Source organism: Rattus rattus, chromosome 6, assembly GCF_011064425.1.
Source record: "Rattus rattus isolate New Zealand chromosome 6, Rrattus_CSIRO_v1, whole genome shotgun sequence".
Classification (NCBI taxonomy): Eukaryota; Metazoa; Chordata; class Mammalia; order Rodentia; family Muridae; genus Rattus; species Rattus rattus.
This window is the reverse complement of record NC_046159.1, coordinates 93223170-93243419: the sequence shown is the minus strand read 5'-3', so window position 1 is coordinate 93243419 and position 20250 is coordinate 93223170. Positions and strand designations below refer to the sequence as shown.

The 20250-nt window shown below is 42.1% G+C and overlaps 2 protein-coding genes across 13 annotated transcripts in view; one reads left to right on the top strand and one right to left on the bottom strand.

Moving 5' to 3' along the window:
* Positions 1-16686, top strand: part of Cul1 (cullin 1) — a 68305-nt gene extending 51619 nt beyond the window's left edge. For 2 of the 5 annotated variants that reach the window (XM_032906634.1, XM_032906633.1), the window contains exons 10-22: positions 1038-1145; positions 1222-1328; positions 4030-4078; positions 4652-4783; positions 5675-5792; positions 6646-6722; positions 7155-7286; positions 8324-8416; positions 10595-10642; positions 10754-10836; positions 11266-11371; positions 12061-12174; positions 14160-16686. In XM_032906634.1, the coding sequence (XP_032762525.1) occupies positions 1038-1145; positions 1222-1328; positions 4030-4078; positions 4652-4783; positions 5675-5792; positions 6646-6722; positions 7155-7286; positions 8324-8416; positions 10595-10642; positions 10754-10836; positions 11266-11371; positions 12061-12174; positions 14160-14243 (1251 nt within the window). In that variant the 3' untranslated portion in view covers positions 14244-16686. Of the gene's footprint in view, positions 1-1037; positions 1146-1221; positions 1329-4029; positions 4079-4651; positions 4784-5674; positions 5793-6645; positions 6723-7154; positions 7287-8323; positions 8417-10594; positions 10689-10723; positions 10837-11265; positions 11372-12060; positions 12175-13110; positions 13689-14159 lie in introns of those variants that run through there. The other 3 variants (XM_032906636.1, XM_032906635.1, XM_032906637.1) reach the window with 2 other exon arrangements.
* Positions 16687-18044: 1358 nt separating this feature from the next.
* Ezh2 (enhancer of zeste 2 polycomb repressive complex 2 subunit) overlaps positions 18045-20250 on the bottom strand; it is a 62644-nt gene continuing 60438 nt past the window's right edge. For all 8 annotated transcript variants that reach the window (XM_032906641.1, XM_032906646.1, XM_032906638.1 and 5 more), the window contains 3 exons: positions 19878-19958; positions 19636-19720; positions 18045-18366 (listed from right to left, as the gene is read on the bottom strand). In XM_032906641.1, the coding sequence (XP_032762532.1) occupies positions 18306-18366; positions 19636-19720; positions 19878-19958 (227 nt within the window). In that variant the 3' untranslated portion in view covers positions 18045-18305. The remainder of the gene's footprint in view (positions 18367-19635; positions 19721-19877; positions 19959-20250) is intronic.

Below are 20250 nucleotides of genomic sequence, written 5' to 3'. Positions count from 1 at the left end.
CTATATATTTTCATAATATTTGCATCTATTTACTATATTTTAACAAGACATACCTGCAGCATAAGAAAATGATTGTATCATAAGGTTTGGGTTTACCTATTAATTAAAATCAAACTTTACCAAAAATACAAAGTAATTAGTATTCAGGGGTTTCTGTTTTCTCATTCCTGAATTGTGCAAGACAGTGTCAGGAACTGGGGTCTGGACACAGTGGTGGCAGCAGGGGAAGCCACAAGGTCACAAGTTTATGGTAAGCTTGCACTGTATATAGAAAGGCTGTCTCAAAAATATCAACAGTTAAATTGTACATCAGAAATTTAGAGGCATTGCCAGAATATTTCCTTTCTGTACACCTGAAGCTCCTGGTTTATGAAGGGCTAGTCAAGAGCCTTCCTGCCTCTCTGTGTCCATTGGCTGGATCTTTTCCATTCTGAAAGCTGAAGAGAAGATATCAGACTCAGGAGTCATCTACCTGAGTCCTTACCTGGCTCAGCTGCCACTTTAGTAAGAAGTGTAACTGAGTTTAATCATGTAAAATGGATGTTAAAAATGATTGCCTGCCACACATTATGGGTCCTTGGCTGGCAAATAGTGACTGCTACTTGACCATTGATATTGTTTGATTCCTCCTCACCCATCCATCTCCTGTATCTTCTACGAGTATTGTCCCTTTTAGCATCTTTCACTATTTTCTTTTGTCTGGAGTCCCTGTTGCCTACACCCCAAGTCCCCAGTGCTTGTCCCTGACCTTGGCCACACAGTTGTCATTGTGCGTCCCCATCTGTGTTCAGACCTCTCATGTGAAAAAAACAAATTTCATAATCTTTTCAAGTTTTTTAAGGTATTTAATTTTTAGTTTGAAGAATTATTTTGTTTTTACATAGAAACCCAGTGTCCTGTGTGTTTTAGGGTGGAACCAAACGTATTTCTGATCATATTAACTTTGAAGATGTAGTTAAAACTTGTAGAACGTTTTACAGCAGCATAAAATGTATGTTTTTAATTCTTGTTTGTTTTTGGCTTTTCCTCTACCTAAGGACCCCAAGATGTATGTGCAGACAGTGCTGGATGTTCATAAAAAATACAATGCCCTGGTGATGTCAGCATTCAACAACGATGCTGGCTTCGTGGCTGCACTTGATAAGGTGAGTGTGTCTCTGTGCTCCTGTTCAGTATGTATGTACAGGGTATCTTTTCTCTAACTGTCCTTTATATACACAGGCTTGTGGTCGCTTCATAAACAACAATGCAGTTACCAAAATGGCCCAGTCATCCAGTAAATCCCCTGAGCTGCTTGCTCGGTACTGTGACTCCTTGTTGAAGAAAAGGTACTGACTTGGTATTATATTTCTCCTAGTACCCCTATTTAAACCTCAGTTTAATATAAGGGATCAGTATTTGCATTACAGTTACTTGTATTGCACCACATTGTTGAAACCCACTGGTTTTCTGAACAGTAGTAGAAGACTGAATATGAGTACTACAATATGGATTATGTGTTGGTCTACAAACTTTGCTTTTTGACAGAGTTGTTGTGTAGCTCAGGCTAGCCTCAAAACTCCCAGCAGTCCTCCCCACAGCCTTCCACATACTGGGTATATAGAGCACACCACCATATTTAGCCATGTGAATATTTTAAAGTTTTATTTTCATTTGGTCATTTGTTGGTGCTACATACCCTTCATTTTCCAGTCACATATAGCTCACTGGACACTTCCTAATCTTAGCTGTACTGAGAGAGAGAGGCGATATGATCAGGCATGGCTTCCTCCTCTTCCTTATGTTCCCTTAGCTTTTCTCCCCGTCACAGTTTCATTCCTGATTCAGAAATGTTCAAGGTTTGCCTCAGTGTCCCACAGACCACATCACCATAATGCTATGAAGGGAACACAGGCCCCCAAATTTTACTGGTTCTGGTGTCAGCATATTTTAAAAATCTCTCTAAGGCTAAGAGAATACCCACAAATGCCAATGTGAACAATGACAGTTTAACTCTCAGTGCCAGACACTTGCTGTTCTACAGAGGACCTGGGTTCACTTCCTACTATCCATAGTGGGTAGCTCACAAACATTCATAATTCCTGATCCAAGGAATCTGATGCCTTCTTTAGGCCTCCGTAGGTTACTGTGTGTGTATGGTGCTCGTACAAACAAGAGGTACACACACACCCTTTTTTTTTTAAGTTCACAAGTCATTATCTTCAGTGAACTGGAAAATAATTATACAAAATATAGGCCATGCAGCATCCTCATACTGTGGTCGTAGCTCAGCAGCAAAACTGAAACAGCTCACCATCTATTGGAGAATTGGGTTGGGCTATCAGCTTTGTACATGGTGGGGAAAAATTGGGTAAGGTCACTTGCCATCTGTTTTTGAAAAATTAATTCCTTTTGATACCTGTTTCTTTCAGCTTTGCTAGAAACCCATCCTCTCAGGCCAGTGGGACCGTGAATATTTTATTATTTTTTTCAGTTTATTGACCCACTAGCCTGATATCTATTCTAGTCAGATACACTTACGTATTCTTTCCAAGGAGGAAGAGGGACTTTAATATTTTTACTATGTTTTATTTATTTACTTTGGGGGTTATGCGTGTCTTGGTGCATCTGTGGAGGTCAGAGGACAATTGCAGGAATCAATTCTCCTTCCACCATGTGAAATACAGTAAACTCTGGCTATCTAGTTGGTGTCAGGCACCTTTCACTGAGCCATCTTGCTGGTTTGGTAAAAGGAGTTTAGAAGTTGGTGCCTCTTAAGACTTAATGCTTCTCAGGCTGTTGTAGATGATTAAGTGACTTAATATGGAGGCCTTCAGTTTATGCAGAACAGACGATTGTGTATCCATAATCGTCTATATACAGGTAGTCAAGGATGTTAAAGCTGAGTGGTAGAGACATTCCAGAATGTTCCTTTAAGAAGCATGCCATGTTGGTAAGTGGAGTCTAGTTGGCATTGAGCAATGAGGAGAGACACTACCTTACCTGCCACATAGGACAGGGTTATATTTTCTGAGCCAACTCTCTTAAGAAACACTTTTTCATAGTGGATTTGTTGGTCCGCATCTGTGATCCCAGCACTCAGTCTGAGGTAAGAGGATTTCCATCAGTTGGAGGGAAGCTTGGAATGTCTCAAAACAACAGCGGCTCACAACTGTGTTTGGGATTTTGTTTGTGGGTTTGAGATTGTTAATATGTTATGTTTTTCTCCCTCCAAGCCTCTTCCTATGTTACATACCCAGCCATCCAGTTTCAAATTCATGGCCTCTTTTGTTGCTGTTTGTATGTGTCCTAAATATATAAATACAACCTGCACAGTCTATACAATACTGCTTTCTGTGTACATGATTTCAGGGCTGACCATTTGGCATTAAATAACCAATTGATGTTCTGTTCTTGAGGAAGACTATTTCTCCTGCTGTCTGTATTCCTTAGTGGTCTGTAGTTCTTTGTCTAAGGGTAAGGAAACCAGTTCACTTTATACAGGATCCTTCTACAAAATCCTTTAAAAAACCAATAAACCCTTAATTCACCTTTGTTTAACATATATCCGTAGAAAAAGGTAATTTTTGTAGATATGACCACAGAAGAAAACATACCTTACCCACGGCTCATACCTTTTCATTATCTTTAATCATTAGGTCATTAAACAGGAAGTTTATGCTTTTGTATCTTTTCAAAGTAAAACTATACAGATTGTAGGGAGCAATTGTAAGAATGAAGCTCATTTACTGGTATTTAAACTGACTGTCTTAAAGGAAAACTTTATTGTAATATTATAATTATCTTCTATCAGTTTTCATCTTAGATATTCTAGTGACTATTTTGTAATCTCTTTCATTGTACATGGGGTACAATGTGAGACTGCCAGATTGCCTTAGGAAAGGAAAGCAGCCACCCCTACCTTGCCAGCTGATATGAGAACTCATTATTTAATACTTGAAGCTACATATGACTCTGCTAGTTTGGCAGAGTGGTATGTGTACACATCTGCTTGCTTGTTTGTAAACACCTTGCCCTTTTAAATTTCAGTTCTAAGAACCCAGAAGAGGCAGAACTAGAAGATACCCTCAATCAAGTGGTAAGCTGCTTCATGACCACACACATTGCCCTTTGTAAGGCTGTTTTATAGGGGACCTGAAATGTGCAAAGTTATACGTATTTTGATCTTGAATTTATGGTTTTACTCCTAAATTTTACTTTTAATGTTGGTACTTTGCTTTTTCTGTTTTAATTTTTCAAAGATTAATTTATTTTATTATATGCATATGAGTGTTTATATGAACTACACATGTGCTTGTACCTGAGGAAGTCAGAAGGGTGTTATATCTCCTGGATCTGGAGTGACAGATGGTTGTGAGCCACCATGTGCTAGGAATGGAACTCAGATCCTCTGCAAGAACAGCAAGTACCCTAATCCGCTGAGCCATCTCTCCAGCCTTAGTACTTTGCTTCTTGCTACTAAGTCTAGTCCAGTCAACTGGGATTTAATCAGTGGGTGGCAATATTTATTGTGAACATTTCAGGGTGAGTTTGTACCATGTTGGGACACAGGCCCACCCAAAACCAAGCAATCCTTGCCTTCTGGTGGTATCTAGAGACAATCAGCTTGTGAATTAGCTTCACTAAGGTGTCCTTTCCCTGGCTTTGCCAGATGGTGGTCTTCAAGTACATCGAGGACAAAGATGTATTTCAGAAGTTCTATGCAAAGATGCTTGCCAAGAGACTGGTACATCAGAACAGTGCGAGTGACGATGCTGAAGCAAGCATGATCTCTAAATTAAAGGTACTATTCTTTTCCTGGAGAATCCCAGCTTCCTCAGACTATTGTCGTGCTTCTTACAGTGTGATCCCTGCTTCCCAGCCAGGCCTCTGGTGCTTTCCTTCCTTTGCCACCCTGTTTTGGACTCTTCTGTTCTGTGTAGCTAGGCATCCTCACCTGCCTCCCACACACTCAGCCTTGTTGGCCCTGTGTAAAAATGCTACTTCCAAAACAAAATACCATGGGCTGGGAAACATAGGCACAGAAATGAACTCTCCATTCTGGGGACTCAGACGTCTAAAATTTAGATCTTGTTTCTGAAGCAGGCTTTCCTGGCTCTGTCAACCACTTCGTTTGGCCTGTTACTCACAGGGAACATCCTCTTAAAGAGGCATCCTACACTCATGAACTGACAAGGACCCATCTTCAAACACCTCCACACCAGAGGTTTAAACTTGAGCAGACACATTCTGGAAAAATAGTTCGGGGTAGACTAAGGGACAAGAAGACTATTTGGGCTATGGAAGGGCATGGTTTGAGGGTCTTTGACAGCCCAGGCTAACCTCAGCCTGCTGAGTAAGGGGCTTTCAGATGTGTGTCACTCCACCTGTCTCTAAATGATTTCCTAGTCATAATCTATTGCAGTGCTAGAACACCTTTAAAATGTAGCTTTAAATGCTGCAGTATGTTTACTGCCTATTGAAAATCACCCAATCCTCCAACTTTTAATGGTCTTTATTCCGTACAATTTTAATCTGTATAGATTTATGCTATAAGATATGACTAAATGTTGTAGTAGCTTCAGAGAACTAAAGACAAAGATATATTGTGATTTCTCTAAAATTCCCTTATATGCATTACATACATTCATGTTTCTATGCAAATTAATGAGACAGTTGCCTGGGTTTATTTCAGCAAGCTTGTGGTTTTGAGTACACTTCCAAACTCCAGCGAATGTTTCAAGACATTGGTGTAAGCAAAGATCTAAATGAACAGTTCAAAAAGCACCTGACGAATTCAGAACCACTGGACTGTGAGTACCGAGTGCTCATAGGAGGGCTGTTTGGGCTCTTGGTCGCGAACGAGAGAAGTGATAGACTATGGAGTGAGGGTGCTAAATGGGGTCAGAGTTTGAAAGAGTAAGAAGCAGGCATTTCTCCCAAGTACTCTCTCCTCCTAACTCCCAGATGGTATGATGGCAGCATTTGCTGGGACCAGTCATGTGCTCCTGACCCTCGTCTTGGGCTGATACATGGGCTTATTTTTGTCTTGTGTTTTGAACCTTAGTTTGAATACATTTCTGATTATTTTCTTCTCTCATTGTTTTTGATGAAAATTTTATTCTTTCCAAATCAAAACTTCTGTCATCATTAAGCTTGTGTTGTTAGTGGACATCTGAGTTATCTGTGAAGGTGAAAGTGTCCTAATTCATAGGTTCCTCGAGTCTCTCCTGTCTGTCTTGACATCTGTACATGGTACACAATTTGTAGTGGAGGTATTTTCTTGTATTTGGATCTGTTAAATCATTGCTGGTCTTCATATCCAGAAGGGGAAAAATGATATTGATCAAGGCAGATCAGCTTAGGAACTGTGTATTGACAGTAAAGTGGAAAACCATTGCCCTGGAGGAAAACAGTTGCTGGTTCTTCAACCTTTGGTCTGAGTTTTTGGTACAGGACATCTCACTGTGTATGTGTAGCCTACTAGACTTATAATGAATTTTTAAATTTTTTGACTATTTCTCTCTCTCTCTCTCTCTCTCTCTCTCTCTCTCTCTCCTGTGTGTGTGTGTGTGTGTGTGTGTGTGTGTGTGTGTGTGTGTGTGTGTGTGTAAAACAATAGAATTTTAAACTTTGTAGAGTAATTAAATATGTTCTCTCCCCCAGTGGACTTCAGTATTCAGGTCCTGAGTTCCGGATCATGGCCCTTTCAGCAGTCTTGCACGTTTGCCTTGCCGTCAGAGGTAAGGGTGGTTTTGTTCTCTCATCTCTTTCAGCTGGTGAGAGGAAAAGGGGCTGGGCTGGCTGACATTAGTGTGCTGACTGCAGTGCTGTGTAATCAGTCAGTGCAGTGTTTGTGGGGAATATGAAATGGGCCTTTGTTGAATAGCGAAAGGCTGGTTAACTCTGTTGCAGCAAACAGTGTTGATTCACTCCTATCAAGTGGAGAGTCTCAGTGAACTCTTGATGCACCTACTGGGCATAAAGTAGAAAGCTGCTTTGGTTCCACACAACTGCAGTCTAACAGTGCTCACAAGACAGTCCCCAGCATTTGTAGTTCATTTCTCTGTAAGCACTGATTTTGTTCTCAGAACTTGGGGCAGGGACATTTGTTTAGAAATGCTGACTATCGAACGTAAGCCATGGATGCTGCACAGTGCTCTTCTTTCGTCTAGTTGGAGCGCAGTTACCAGCGATTTACAGCTTTCTACGCCAGCCGTCACAGTGGCAGAAAATTGACATGGTTGTATCAACTGTCCAAAGGGGAACTAGTCACTAACTGCTTCAAAAACAGATACACTTTGCAGGTAAAATCTTTTTATTTGGGGTAAAACACCTAAGTACTAATTGATGAAGAGACAACCTATAGAACTCCAGTTAGATAGCTCACGCAGTAGGATGGAGTTCATCTGCTGACAAAGCAGTGTAGGGAGTAAAGCATGCTTGTCATTGGCAGGGAAGAGAATCCTAGTTGCTGGCTATAGGTGCAAGTCACTTCCTTACTTTGAACCTCAGATTTCTCCTCTGAGTTTGGAGTGTTTGCTTACACTACGGAAGTGGTCTTTGATAGGTTTAGAGAGTGCCCATTGCCTGACATGCAACACTTCACTCTCTAGTTCCAGTCACAGCTCTCTGCAGCCTCACAGGGGTAGGACTCCCTAGCACATTCAGCAGTGCGGAGTGCCTAATAATGACAGCTATGGGCTAATTGCATGTGTATGAAAGCTGGGGTCCAGTTAACTGACAGTGCACTGTGGCTTGTGTGTTGCAGAGCCAAATTTTCTTTCAAAGTCTAGGTTCTTTCTACTCACTTCTGTACTCAGTGTGTTCATACCTTGAAAAGGTCCCAGTAGCGACCTGGTAATGATAATTTCTTTTAGCATTAAACTTTAGATGGGTGACTCAAACTGCTCATTAGTTTAACCTTTCTACTTCTACATTGATAAGATAATTAAGTAACCATTATACCTGGTATGGAGGTCTCTGGCATCTTGAACACACACATAATATATACCTGGTATGTATCCCCCACCCAGGGGGTACTACTGTGCATAAAAACTAAACTCATAATTCATGTCTCTACAACTGGTGCCTGTTTACACAAGTGTGGATAGGCTCTTATGTTTATGCTTGTGTAGAGGATACATCGCAGGAGAAAACTGAAAGCCCTTTCAGTGTTTGAAAGGTGTCTTTAAGGAAAATGTCCAGTCTCCTGGCCTTGTGACATTTTGTATTCCATCTCCTCTTTTGTATCTGAAGAATGCATTTTGTGAAAGTAGGTTGTACCTATGAAGACCTTTGCTGTGTTTCACATTTCCTCCTTTCTTTTCTCTGGGCCGTGAAGGCGTCCACATTCCAGATGGCCATCCTGCTTCAGTACAACACAGAAGACGCCTATACTGTGCAGCAGCTGACCGACAGCACTCAGATTAAAATGGTAGGTCTGCCGTCTCATCCTTGCTTGGTACTCTCAAGCTGCCCGTTCTTTGTTCATTGGGATGTTGTAGAAAGGGGGAGAGGGCACAGGTGTCTTTGACTTAATAGATGTTAACTGCATGGAGAAAAAAATGAAAAGTAGTAAAACTTGGACTAAGGCACCGGAAGACCAGGCCAGATCCACCGAGGGCGTTTCTCTGGGACCTCTGACACTTTGGATGGCAACAGGACCACTGAATCCTCATGGTTGAGTGAGAGAAGTTTACATAATGGGCAAGGTTCAATTGAGCCAAAGGTTAACCTGATTTACCTCAAACTAGTGTGAGGAACATCCCCCACATTCCTGGTGCTGGTGGCACTGCAATCTGGGTCATAAAGCTCCACGTGCCACTCTCATGATTTTATGATTTTACAGTTTTTAAGCAAATAGTTTTGGAGAAAACAGGTACTTAGACAGACATGATGGCTAGCACTTGTGATGGTAGTGGCCAGATTTTATTTAGTCAGTAAACAGCTTTATATAACCCCACTACTATCCCATTCTAGAACATCTCCACCCCTTGAGAGTAGACCATAACTGTTAGCAGTGACAACTCTACCTTCCCACTTTGCCCAATGCCTCTGATGCCCATTATCCTCTGTGGACTCTTCTACTCTGGACATGACATAAAAGTAGAATCAAGCTATATGTCTCTTTCTCCATTTGCCTTATTTTCACTTAAGTATATTCTGTCTGCAAAGGCTTAGCAGATAGTAGTATTTATTCATTTGCATGTGTGTATGGATACATTTGTGTGTAGATATATGTATTTGTATTCACATTTGTTGTAGACTAGAAGTAGATGTCCCTGTGTTACACTTTCATCCTTTCTTTGAGGCAGGGTCTCTCAGGGAATCTGGAGCTTATCCATTCAGCTAGGCTGCATAGCCAGTAAGACTTAGGGTTCTCTCACTTATTCCCCACAGCGCTCCAGACAAGGCTAAGCTTTCACATGAGTTCTGGTGAACAGATACATGAGTTTAAGTTTTTTCTCGTTCACTTTATTTTTTGTTTGGTTGGGGTTTTCTGTTGTTGTTGTTGTTGTTGTTGTTGTTGTTGTTGTTGTTGTTGAAACACTCTCCTATAATCCAGGGTGATCTCAAACTTACTAAGTAGTCAGAGAATGGCCTTGAATTAACTTACTGTCCTTCTGCCTTTACCCACACATCTGTACTCTGTAGTAGATTACTGGCATGCTCCACACCTGTTTTTATGCAATGCAGGAGATTGAATCCCGGGCCTTGGGCACACTAGGCAGGCAAGTACTCCACCAAATAAGCTATAGTCCCTCCCAGCCCCCATTTTATTTTTTAGTTGATATGTCCACTTACTGATGGATACACTGTTGTACATACATTTTTTATTTTTATAAAACCTACTCTTATTCTTTGCTGGCTGTTTGAAAGGGCCGACAGGTCTGCCTCTCTAGTCTCTACTTGGCCTTCTCCTCGATGCCACACCAGTCTTTCTACTTTTTTGTAGTATTAGAATTACCTTAGGGGTCTTTAGCCGCCCTCCTTCAGGCCCCAGTTCATAGCTGCCACTCCTCTGACAGACCTACCTTCATAGTCTCAGACCAGCGTGGGAGCCTTGGTTAAGAGTGCAGGTGAGGAAGTTAAGTGTCCATGAAGCTTGATGGTGCTGGGAATCACTGGAGCAGCTGATGCCTCAGAAAAGTCACATGATGTACTTGAGTTCACTAAAGCCAAGTTGGCAGCAAGTCAGCTGCCCCTGAGTTTGAGCATGGTCATGAATGTAGTGTAGCATTGGTTCGGCTGAAGCTCCTGGTTGCTTTGTTTGCATGTTCAAGGGTGTGGTTTAGTGGTAGAACACTTGCTTGGCACCCAGCCCTGGGTTTGATCCCCAGTGCCACATAAGTGCCTTGTGAAGCTTCAGACATTGAAGAAGTGAATCATTTCCTGTAGGTTTCATTGAAGAAGCAGGCTACATATTGTGTCCGGTGGTTTTGGGAAACTGCATTATTGCCTTTGAGTAGTGGGTGCTTCAGTCCATGTCACTTTCTCTAGGTGGGCTCTGCTTTGGGGTGATGACTACTGTGAGACAGTGATCTGAGTGTCTGGGACAGCCACTAGAAAGAAGTATTCTTCCTCCTTGCTCACCATCTTTCTTTAATTGCAGGACATTTTGGCACAAGTCCTACAGATTTTACTGAAGTCAAAATTGCTGGTATGTTTGTATACTTTGTGTTGCTGGAAGTAACCCTTACCCTGGGGTGTGCCTAGTAACAGAAGTCACCCTTATCCTGGGATGTGCCTAATAACAGTTATTTTCTTCTAGGTCTTAGAAGATGAAAATGCCAATGTTGATGAGGTGGAATTGAAGCCAGACACCTTAATAAAGTTATATCTTGGTTATAAAAAGTAAGAAAAATCTAATATATAGCTGCTGGTCTTCCCCCCGGCACAGGGCATACTTCAGAAGCCAAGGGACTCTGCGTAGGCGTGCTGACTGCCTGCAGTCCTCAGTGCTGCTTTGTTTAATACTGAGTTTGATTTTCTCTTTATTTTGAAAATAAGTTTTAAGTGGCTCTTATGACATGTTTAGACCTTTATATCAAGTTATTTTAGTGTTACTACACTTCACAAAATTGAGGGGTCAAATGTCACTTCAGTCACTGCTCTTGGTAAAATTACATACGATTGATGGAGGAGCAGTTCCCAGGTGGTTGGTAGAAATGATGTAGAGAGATGGGTGTGAGCCACCTGCCCAGTCCAGGGAGGCAAAACATGCAGTGTTGAAAGACAGGAAGCAGGCTTTTTAATGACCTGTTTCCTCTGTTGTCTTGACAGTAAGAAATTGAGGGTTAATATCAATGTACCAATGAAAACTGAACAGAAGCAGGAACAAGAAACCACACACAAAAATATAGAGGAAGACCGCAAACTACTGATTCAGGTGACTGAACCATGTCTGCACTGTATGCTTAGGGAAATGTGTTGGCCTCATCTGTGCTCTAACTGGAAAGAGCTGCCAGAGTGACACAGCTTAGTGACGGCCAAAGATGCCTGAAGCCAGCACACTGGTGTCTGAGGGATGCAGTATGTTATGTACCAAACAAAAGCAGTCTACTCTTCTTGCCTAAATATTGGGCAACAGATAATATATGGCAGATTAAAGAAGCAGGACAGTGGGGGCAAGGGTAGGTACCTTTTATAGCTTTAGAGATCCATCTTTTCTTTATTCTTTAGTGCTATAGTTGGCCAAAATATTTAAGATTTACATTTATTTTTTATACATGTTTTGTCTAAATGTAGGCACACCTGGGGCACTGGTGTCCCCAGAGGCCAGGAAAGGATGGTGCATCTGCTGGAACTAGAGTCAAGAGTGTTGGGAGCTACTGCTGTAGGTGTGGGAACCGAGCTCAGTATGCTTAAACCACTGAGCCATCAATCTCTAGCCCCGTGGCCATAACATTTTGTTTGTTCTGTTAGGGCTGAAATATAGAGCTGATTGCTTGCACTCTCTCTGACCTGTAGGACACTTGTTATCCCAGCATGGAGTAGAACTGAGGCGTACAGGCTGCCTTGAATGTTCATGCTCAGCTGTTAATGCTCTAAGCCTGTTTTTCTTTGTTGATTACATAGGCGGCCATCGTAAGAATCATGAAAATGAGGAAGGTTCTGAAACACCAGCAGTTACTTGGTGAAGTCCTCACTCAGCTGTCCTCCAGGTTCAAACCTCGGGTCCCAGTGATCAAGGTACAGGATATTACAGAGCAGCAGCTATGTCTTCTGATTGTTAGGAAACTTGTAGCAAAATGATTAATGGCTGTTTCCTAAAAATGGGAATTGGGTTACTACTAGAAGAAACTTCAACAAAGGAAAGTCAGCCAACTTGATGCTTGAAGTAAATATAAGAGATGTACATGTCGTAAATATGCTTTTATAATTGATATCCTGATAAGGAGTTAAGTCACAGGCATCTAAAAGGTCACATGTTCCTCCCCTATCCTCCCTGTGTTTCTTTGTCAGTGAGCTGCCCTGCAGGCTTGGCTGGCTTTGCCTGGTGGGAAGCAGTGTAGAGAGAACGTTTTCTGCTGCTGAGAACTTGTCTGGCAGTATGAAGGGATTCATTCTGGGCTGCATTTAGGAAATACTTGTCCATTTCTGCTGCCATGCAGGGGCACACTCCTCTGTATCTAGGGCACTAAAGATCACATTTGCTTAGTTTCTGCTGGCAATAACTCAGCAGGCCTTTCCTTTTCTGAAACTACTTGGGTAAGCCTCAGTCAGTGGAGACCCAGGGATGGCAGTGCATGGTGAGTCCTCAGTGGTCAGGAGCTATTAGTACCATTGCTAGCCTGTTCTTCAGGTTCTGACTCACCCCTCCTGTGTGTCTAACCTGTGACTGCAGAGTCCTGCCCAGGGGCAGCCAGGCTTTGTTAAAAAGGCAGATTGTGACCTAGATGTGCTAGAGCCCTTGCCTTCTTAATGCATAGGGCAGTTTGGGGTGGGGTGTGTATGCAGTCACCCATAGGTGTTACTGAAGGACTGCATTCAGGACAGTAGACAGGTTGAATCTGCTCCCTGCTGAGCTCAGTGGAGGGTAACTGGTGAGTGACAGACCTCTTTCCTGATGGTTATTTGCCTTTCTCTTCCCCCTTAACTCCCTCTTCTTCCCAAAATAATGCCCAGAAATGCATTGATATTCTCATCGAAAAAGAATATTTGGAGCGAGTCGATGGTGAGAAGGACACCTACAGTTACTTGGCTTAACCCATCTAGCAGGGTCTCCGTGACCCACGAGCAGATAGTTCCAGTGAATAAAGTGGAAACAACTCGAGTTCATAGCAGCCAGCCTGCCACCATTTGGACCTTCCTTTTTAAAGCTGAGACCACAGTTTCCACCAGCTGGTCTCAAGCTACAGCAGGATTGCTCAGGACTGACACATTTCAGTCTGTAAACAGACGCCAATGCCATTTACCCTAACTCACAGACAGAGGGGAACCGAACCTTCCATGCTGAGGCTGCATGCTACCGCACTTAAATCAATACATTGGCTCCCTGGTTAACAGCTGTCGTCTGAGGCAGCACACGAGAGCGAGTCTGAATGGACCCACGTGTAATCTGCTATGAAAACCATTTGTATAGTGTGTTTCATTTTTTTAATGTGTGAAAATAAAGAAAATTAAAGGATTTCTGTACAAGTTGCATTTGGTTTTGTTTTAAGTTTTACTAATTTCTATTATGTAAATAAAAGATTTAATGATTGTGCAAGTGTATATTCCTAGTGTCTTCCTGGAATCCAAAAGGGCTGCATTCTTTGGATTGGAAATTAAGATCTTAATTTTTAAAGCCCTTAAATCTTTTTGGGCACTGACCCCTTATTTTCTGAGACTTCTTCAGTACCATTGAGTATGGCGTTTGAAAGAAGATGACTCCAGATTGCTGCTGTCGACTCTGCAGGGACTAAATGAATACTGAGACAGGTGTAGAAGCTGTTCTGTATTGCCACTAGGAAGCTGGAATATGGAAGTAGAACCAACATACCTCCATAGTCCCAAGGTCCATTAGTAACAGGAAGTGGCAGCTAATTATTAGCGGGTTATGGTTCTAACCTGTAAGAGGCTGCCTGCTGATTGAGGTCAGAGTCATCTGAATTATCAGAAACTCCCTGACCACCAGGGAGGATGGTCAGCCCTCTCCACTTGTGGGTAAGAACTGAGAATCTCTCTCATTCCAGGTCCCTCCTAGTGAAGCTTTTCCAAGGAGGCTGCCATATTCACCCCAGGATGTCCCCGGAAGGAGGGCCCAGGCCAGGGGTTGAAGGCTCTCATCTTCCTCAGATCCAGCCCAGCCCAGGGGCATCCTCAGACCTCCAGGGACTCTGCCACAAGGCACTGCACCGACCTTTGCTCTCAATCTCCATTTCCTGGCTAAAGGGCAAGAGGAATGCAGAGGAGGTGATGGAATGAATCTTCAGTCTCAGCACTGTCACTTCACTCCTTGGTTCATTCTCCTACTAAGGAAGCCCTCAGGGTTCTCAGCTTACTTACCCCTCTGCTAAAGTCTAAGCAAGTGAAATTCTGAAGAGCCTGGCACTGAATGCACTTCAGTTCCCATGCTTTATTTTGGGGTAGGGGACACAGTTGTACTTAATCAATTTCAGGCTTACACATTAGGCAACTTATTACGTACTACTAAGCCACATTGTTAGCCCTTCACTTTGAGATAGAAATGTGTTTAATTGGGCAGCCCTGGCTGGCCTCAAACTCGTGATCTTGGTTCTGCCTCCCCAGCGCTGATTGTAGGCATGCTTCATCACACCCCATTCATCCATGTCTCGAGGTATGTCTGCTTTTCACTTTTAATAATTAAGACTCTCCATATATAAACTAGGTAGAAACCAACCACCCCGTGCTTTCCCTCCACCCGAAAGGATATTAGAATTCCAGACATCATTTGAAAACTCCCCTATTAATTTGCAAACTGTGAATCATGCTCACAGCTTGCTTGTCCTCACAGTTCACTTGTTCATTTTCATACCTGAAACACAGTTAAAAAACAAAAGCACCGTGGGCCCACTTAACGAATTTATCTTAAATCCATGAAGAATAGGGAAGAGGACAAGCAAGTTTGGCTGGGATCTCTTCGAATGTTCCGGGATCAAATGTGCTTTTAGGTAAGTACACAGGATCTAGACAGCAGACTCAGCCAGGGCAGGGGCTAACCTCACATTTTAGGTTGTTGGTAAGTGAAGTATTGGTATGCATTCATTCAGCTTCCTGCACTGCCGCCATTCCTCCCTGCCACAATGGATTCTCGCCCTTCTAGAACCCAGATAAGCTCTTTGTTCTGTAAATCAACTTTTGGTTGTGGTTTATCACAGCAAGAGAAATAACAATGTAGGGGCTAGGCAGACTACGAGTTCTAGGCCAGCTTAGGGTATGTGGAAGACCTTGTCTCAAAAATAAATAAAAATAAACAACAAAACACTTGGAAGGTCCAAAGGAAACTCTAAATGGCAGTCCCAGTATCTAGAAGTGAGCTCAATGTGCACTATAGGTAGGTTTCTGGTAGATAAAAAAATCAGCATTCCTCAGGAACTTGTACAAAATGAATCATTTCCTTATGGTGGAAGAGACGTGAGAGCTCATGCTGGCCTTTAGGCTCCCACAGTATCACAAGTACCTATTACACATTCCAAAGTCCACACTAATCATTAGCCCATCTCACCACCTCTATCCTACACTGTCTCCATCTCATTCTCCTAACCCTGTGGTTCTTACTGTGTGCCCCACCCCCTTCTCATTCTGCTAATGCTTTTCTCAACTATCTTCTCTATTCTCTATCCTCTATTCTCCCCTTACAAATAGGACTGGCCATGTTCAGTTTACTTCCTCTCTCTGCAATGGGCTCTTGCAGATGCCTCTAGCTGTTCTCTCATATCTATAACAAAAGCCATACTGTGGGATGGTCATGTTAGTTTTATATATCTACAAACCTGAATTTCTACCCCATACTAATTTACTTCGTGATGACAGGATGACTGTAAAACTTTGGATAAAATCTAGGTTACACTCAAGTATGCCCAAGTATTTACCTTCCTGGGCCTTGAGTTGACACTGCCTCGGCAACTAAAACTTGAAGAAAAAAAAGCAGTGGAAAGAAGCAAGACCTAGATTCAGGCGTCTACCCATTCCCAAAGAGATGATTCTTAATTAGCTTACCCTTACTGCTCTTGTTAATGCTTCCCCAAGTCCCGGAGTGAAAAAAAGGACCAAAATGGGGGCAAAACTGGCAACTACTAGAGTTTACCTTTTAATCTAACAGTGTTGGTTTGCCTTCTTTAAATTAATGTTCCAGTGGTTAAGAGCACTTGACGTGTAGCCCTAAGACTAAGCAGACTAAGCCTCTCTTGCATCTATAATCTCAGTGCTGTTGTGGGAGAGAAAAAGAGGGTCATTAGGGCTGCCCCTTTACATCTGAACTCTTTATTGACTATGTATAGATTCGTGAGAACGGGGACTCAGTCTTTAGCTGTGTAATACACTTCTGAACCCATTGAGTTCAAAAGGATGGCTCTAAACCCAGTTGTAACACAATCGTGGTGGGTCACAGAGCTAAAGGGATAGACATGAATATAAGAGTTTTCATGGGCCTGGGAGTCAGAGTGAGGGTAAGGGTGATCAGTTTGCAAAGAGTACATATGTGTAAAAATGAAAAACTATTTAAGTTGAGAATAAAAAGGCAATGTCTGTGTCTGGAAATGGCTTACTCTTAACCCGAGACCACCAGACAAGGAGTCACCAGCATAGCAAGCCACTGCCTTTGTAGGAACTTGAAGACCTGCTTCCAAGAAGGAATGAGAAGAGTGGCTACTGAAGCAGCAGGCTCTTGAAATTAAAACATTACGCATTTTACAGTGTTTATTCCTTACTGAACAATCTCTGCCTAGTTTTCCTTTTAGAGACCTAGATTTGAGGATTAAAAAAACAAAACAAATATCTTTTCAGTTCAGGCAGCTATGTGGTGGCAGACTAGCAAGATCTTTGTCCAACCAGGTGAGCATGGAATTATTTCTAATACCTACCCACATAGATCTACTTATGGCCCTCACTTGAATCATTTATAACAAAGGGTGAAATGCAAAAGCAGAATATTTAAGTTCTTTCAAATGTTCACGAGACTTATTCTGGTGACCTGTAAACAAACTTTAACCATGCAATTTGTTGGTATCCATAGCAGTGGCCAAACACTGCCCACCAAGGCAGAAATCAAAGAACTTCTAGTAAGTATATAAGAGAGGTAAGGTGATTTCCAATATTGAAAAATATAGTGTTTCTAGGTATATAATGACTTTTTAATACAAGCTATAAGATACCTTGAATTTGGCAGGCAATGACGTGCTTTTCCCACATCAGTCTGGAAGAGGCAGTATGGACCAGTTTACCTGTGCCAGGCTTTGCGCTCTCCTCCACTATACATGGGCTTCAATCTGACTGGATCTAACTAGAATGAAAGTTTATCAAATGGAACCAGTGAGAGGATTTTGTGGGTGAAGGCACTTACTGTCAGGCCTGATGACCTGTTTTGAGCCCAGAGACCCAGTGTGGAAGGAGAAAATGTTTTCTGTTTTTCTGAAAGGCCTCACCAGATATGGGTTTGGGTCTCCCACACAACCTACAACCTTTTTGCCTTGGCTCTCCAAGTACTGGGATAACCACACTTGTCTGAGCATTTGTAATCCTGTCTAAACTATATAGAGTCTAAGCTATGTAGGTTCTTAGAAATAACCTAGTGCAACCTGTTATTTGTATATATGGACAGCAGAATGGAAGGGTCAACAGCTTTCCCCAGGGAACAGGCTGGCTAGAATGTGTCCCACTGTTTCCTACAACTGACTTTCCTTGCTGAATGCCCAGAACCTGTGCCAGTGTTGTTCACTCATGTCCTCTAAAGACTAACAGGCAGTCCTAACACTGGATCTAGGTAAACACTATGCCAGTATGTTTATTAGTTATTAAATATTCACAGACAGCTGGAAAAACAATGAGGAGTTGTGTTTTCCCACTGGATATAGTCTTTCTAGAATCAGTTGGTGATGTTCTATAACAAGTGACTCAACAACAAGTTCAAGTATTCTTTATTCAAATTTGAAAAATGTACCATACTGCATTATTGCAAAAATTCACTGGTACAAAACACTTTGCAGCTGGTGAGAAGGCAATAAAAAGTTGATTTTAAAACTCATTACTATAAATTACTGTTACAGTACTTTGCAAATTCAAAATTTCAAACTGCATTTCCTTTTTCTAAATTGCCCACAGTACTCAAGGTTCCTGAAGCTAAGGCAGCTGTTTGAGAGGAGGGGAAGAGGTAGTAGATGTCAAGGGATTTCCATTTCTCGTTCGATGCCCACATACTTCAGGGCATCAGCCTGGCTGTATCTGAAACAACATGAACAAAAAATGACTACCTGTCCAACATCAGGAAAACCAAGCCTGCTGATAAGAGTAGATTATGTCTCTAACATCCAGATCCCCGACCCGCTTTACACAGCTGTATACATGAAGGGGAGGCATGCATCTGTCACTGGTCACCTGCTAGTTGTGAGTTGCCTGTGCTAGAAGCACTCCCCACCCCTGCTCAACCGTCCCTGTGCCCCTGCAGCACTCTGCTCTGAAAGGCAATTCCACACTGATGTCTGGGTCTAATGCAAAACCATGGTTTGTAAAGAATGGCTGATGCCAAAAAGCAACTTTCCCATTGACAGTGCTGATTCAGAAAGTAGATGTCAAGACAGGCTCCTGAGGGTCCCACTACAAGGGAAGCTGGACAGCTTTGCTTCATACCCTGGGCCATTTGAAGCAAACATGAGATAAAAGCCAGGAGGACCCTATTCCAGTTCCACAAGTTTCAGTTGGTTCTCTCCAGCTATGCAGTTAAAACATAGGCCTCCCAGGGTTGGGGATTTAGCTCAGCGGTAGAGCGCTTGCCTAGGAAGCGCAAGGCCCTGGGTTCGGTCCCCAGCTCCAAAAAAAAAAAAGAACCAAAAAAAAAAAAAAAAAACATAGGCCTCCCATTTCAACAACTTAAATTTCTAAGTGGAATGGATATTCAACCCCAAGAATTCTTTAACTAGTAGTCTTTATTAGGTCACATTTAAATGATGGATTCCATGAAGCCAGGTGGCTCTAAGAAATAAGTCCACAGCGCCAGCCTGATCCTGCCAATGGAGTTAAACACTGTCAATGTTATGATATGTTATGAAGTTTCCTCAGAAAGAATACAGTGACCACCAGGTGATGTTCACAATTAAAACAATGAAGATGTAAATGTGCTACCAATAAAGATACACATGCTGTACCAATGAGAAGGCGCTGTAGAATATAGCTGTATAAGGTGTGTCATGAGGCATAGATTAAGCCCTAGGAGTCAGTTCTATCAATAGCAGGGTGTTAGATGTAGCTTTCTGCATAGGTTTTGTTAATGTTTTTTCAAATAAACATTGTATAATTAATACATGAGAACAACCCTGAGGAAACATGTAACTCTCTATTGGTACCCACAGTAAATAGTGACTGGCCAGTTAAAAGAGCGCTGCCTCTAATGATGGCAGATCTGCCAGAGAACGTAAGTAAAAACAGCCTTTGACCCTAGCCCATAGTGTGAGGAGGGAACGTCCTTAGATAACACTAAAAGTATATTTTACCAACCTGTAATCAAAGAACAACTCTTCACCAGTCTGGATAGCTCTCTTAGCAAAGATGCCTATCCTATGGTCACCATTAACCATCATAACTGTAAAGAGAAACATTGGGGGCAGTGAGCAGGAAGACGGGCCACAGGAAGTTAACTGTTTCAAATAGCAAGTACTTAAGAGGTACTGAAGTTTGCTGCCACTTGGCTGCAAAGGGAACTGTTGCATCAATCTGTCAATTCTAACTTAAAAGCTTACCTTTTGCATAGCAGTTTGGATTTACTGAATGATTAGCAAAACGAATTTTGTTGCCCTTGCGGGTTGCATCCACCACAAAATCTAAAGAGAAGAAACAGACAATCCAGTGACTTATTTTCAGTCATAGACCAAGGTTATTATGGTTTTCAGGATTTGACTTAAAAAGCAAATAAAACATTCAACTTCATCTAATATAAAAAATGTCATTTGGAAGAAAATGCTCTTCTAGATTAAAGTGAATCCTGCTTGTTAAATGTAGCTCTCAAACGCCATGATTTCTCAATTCTATACTGCTGGGCAAAACATGGCTTAAACGATATGATCAAGCCAAATTCCTCTGAGCATCAAGAAGTGGGCATATAAAATGTTAAAC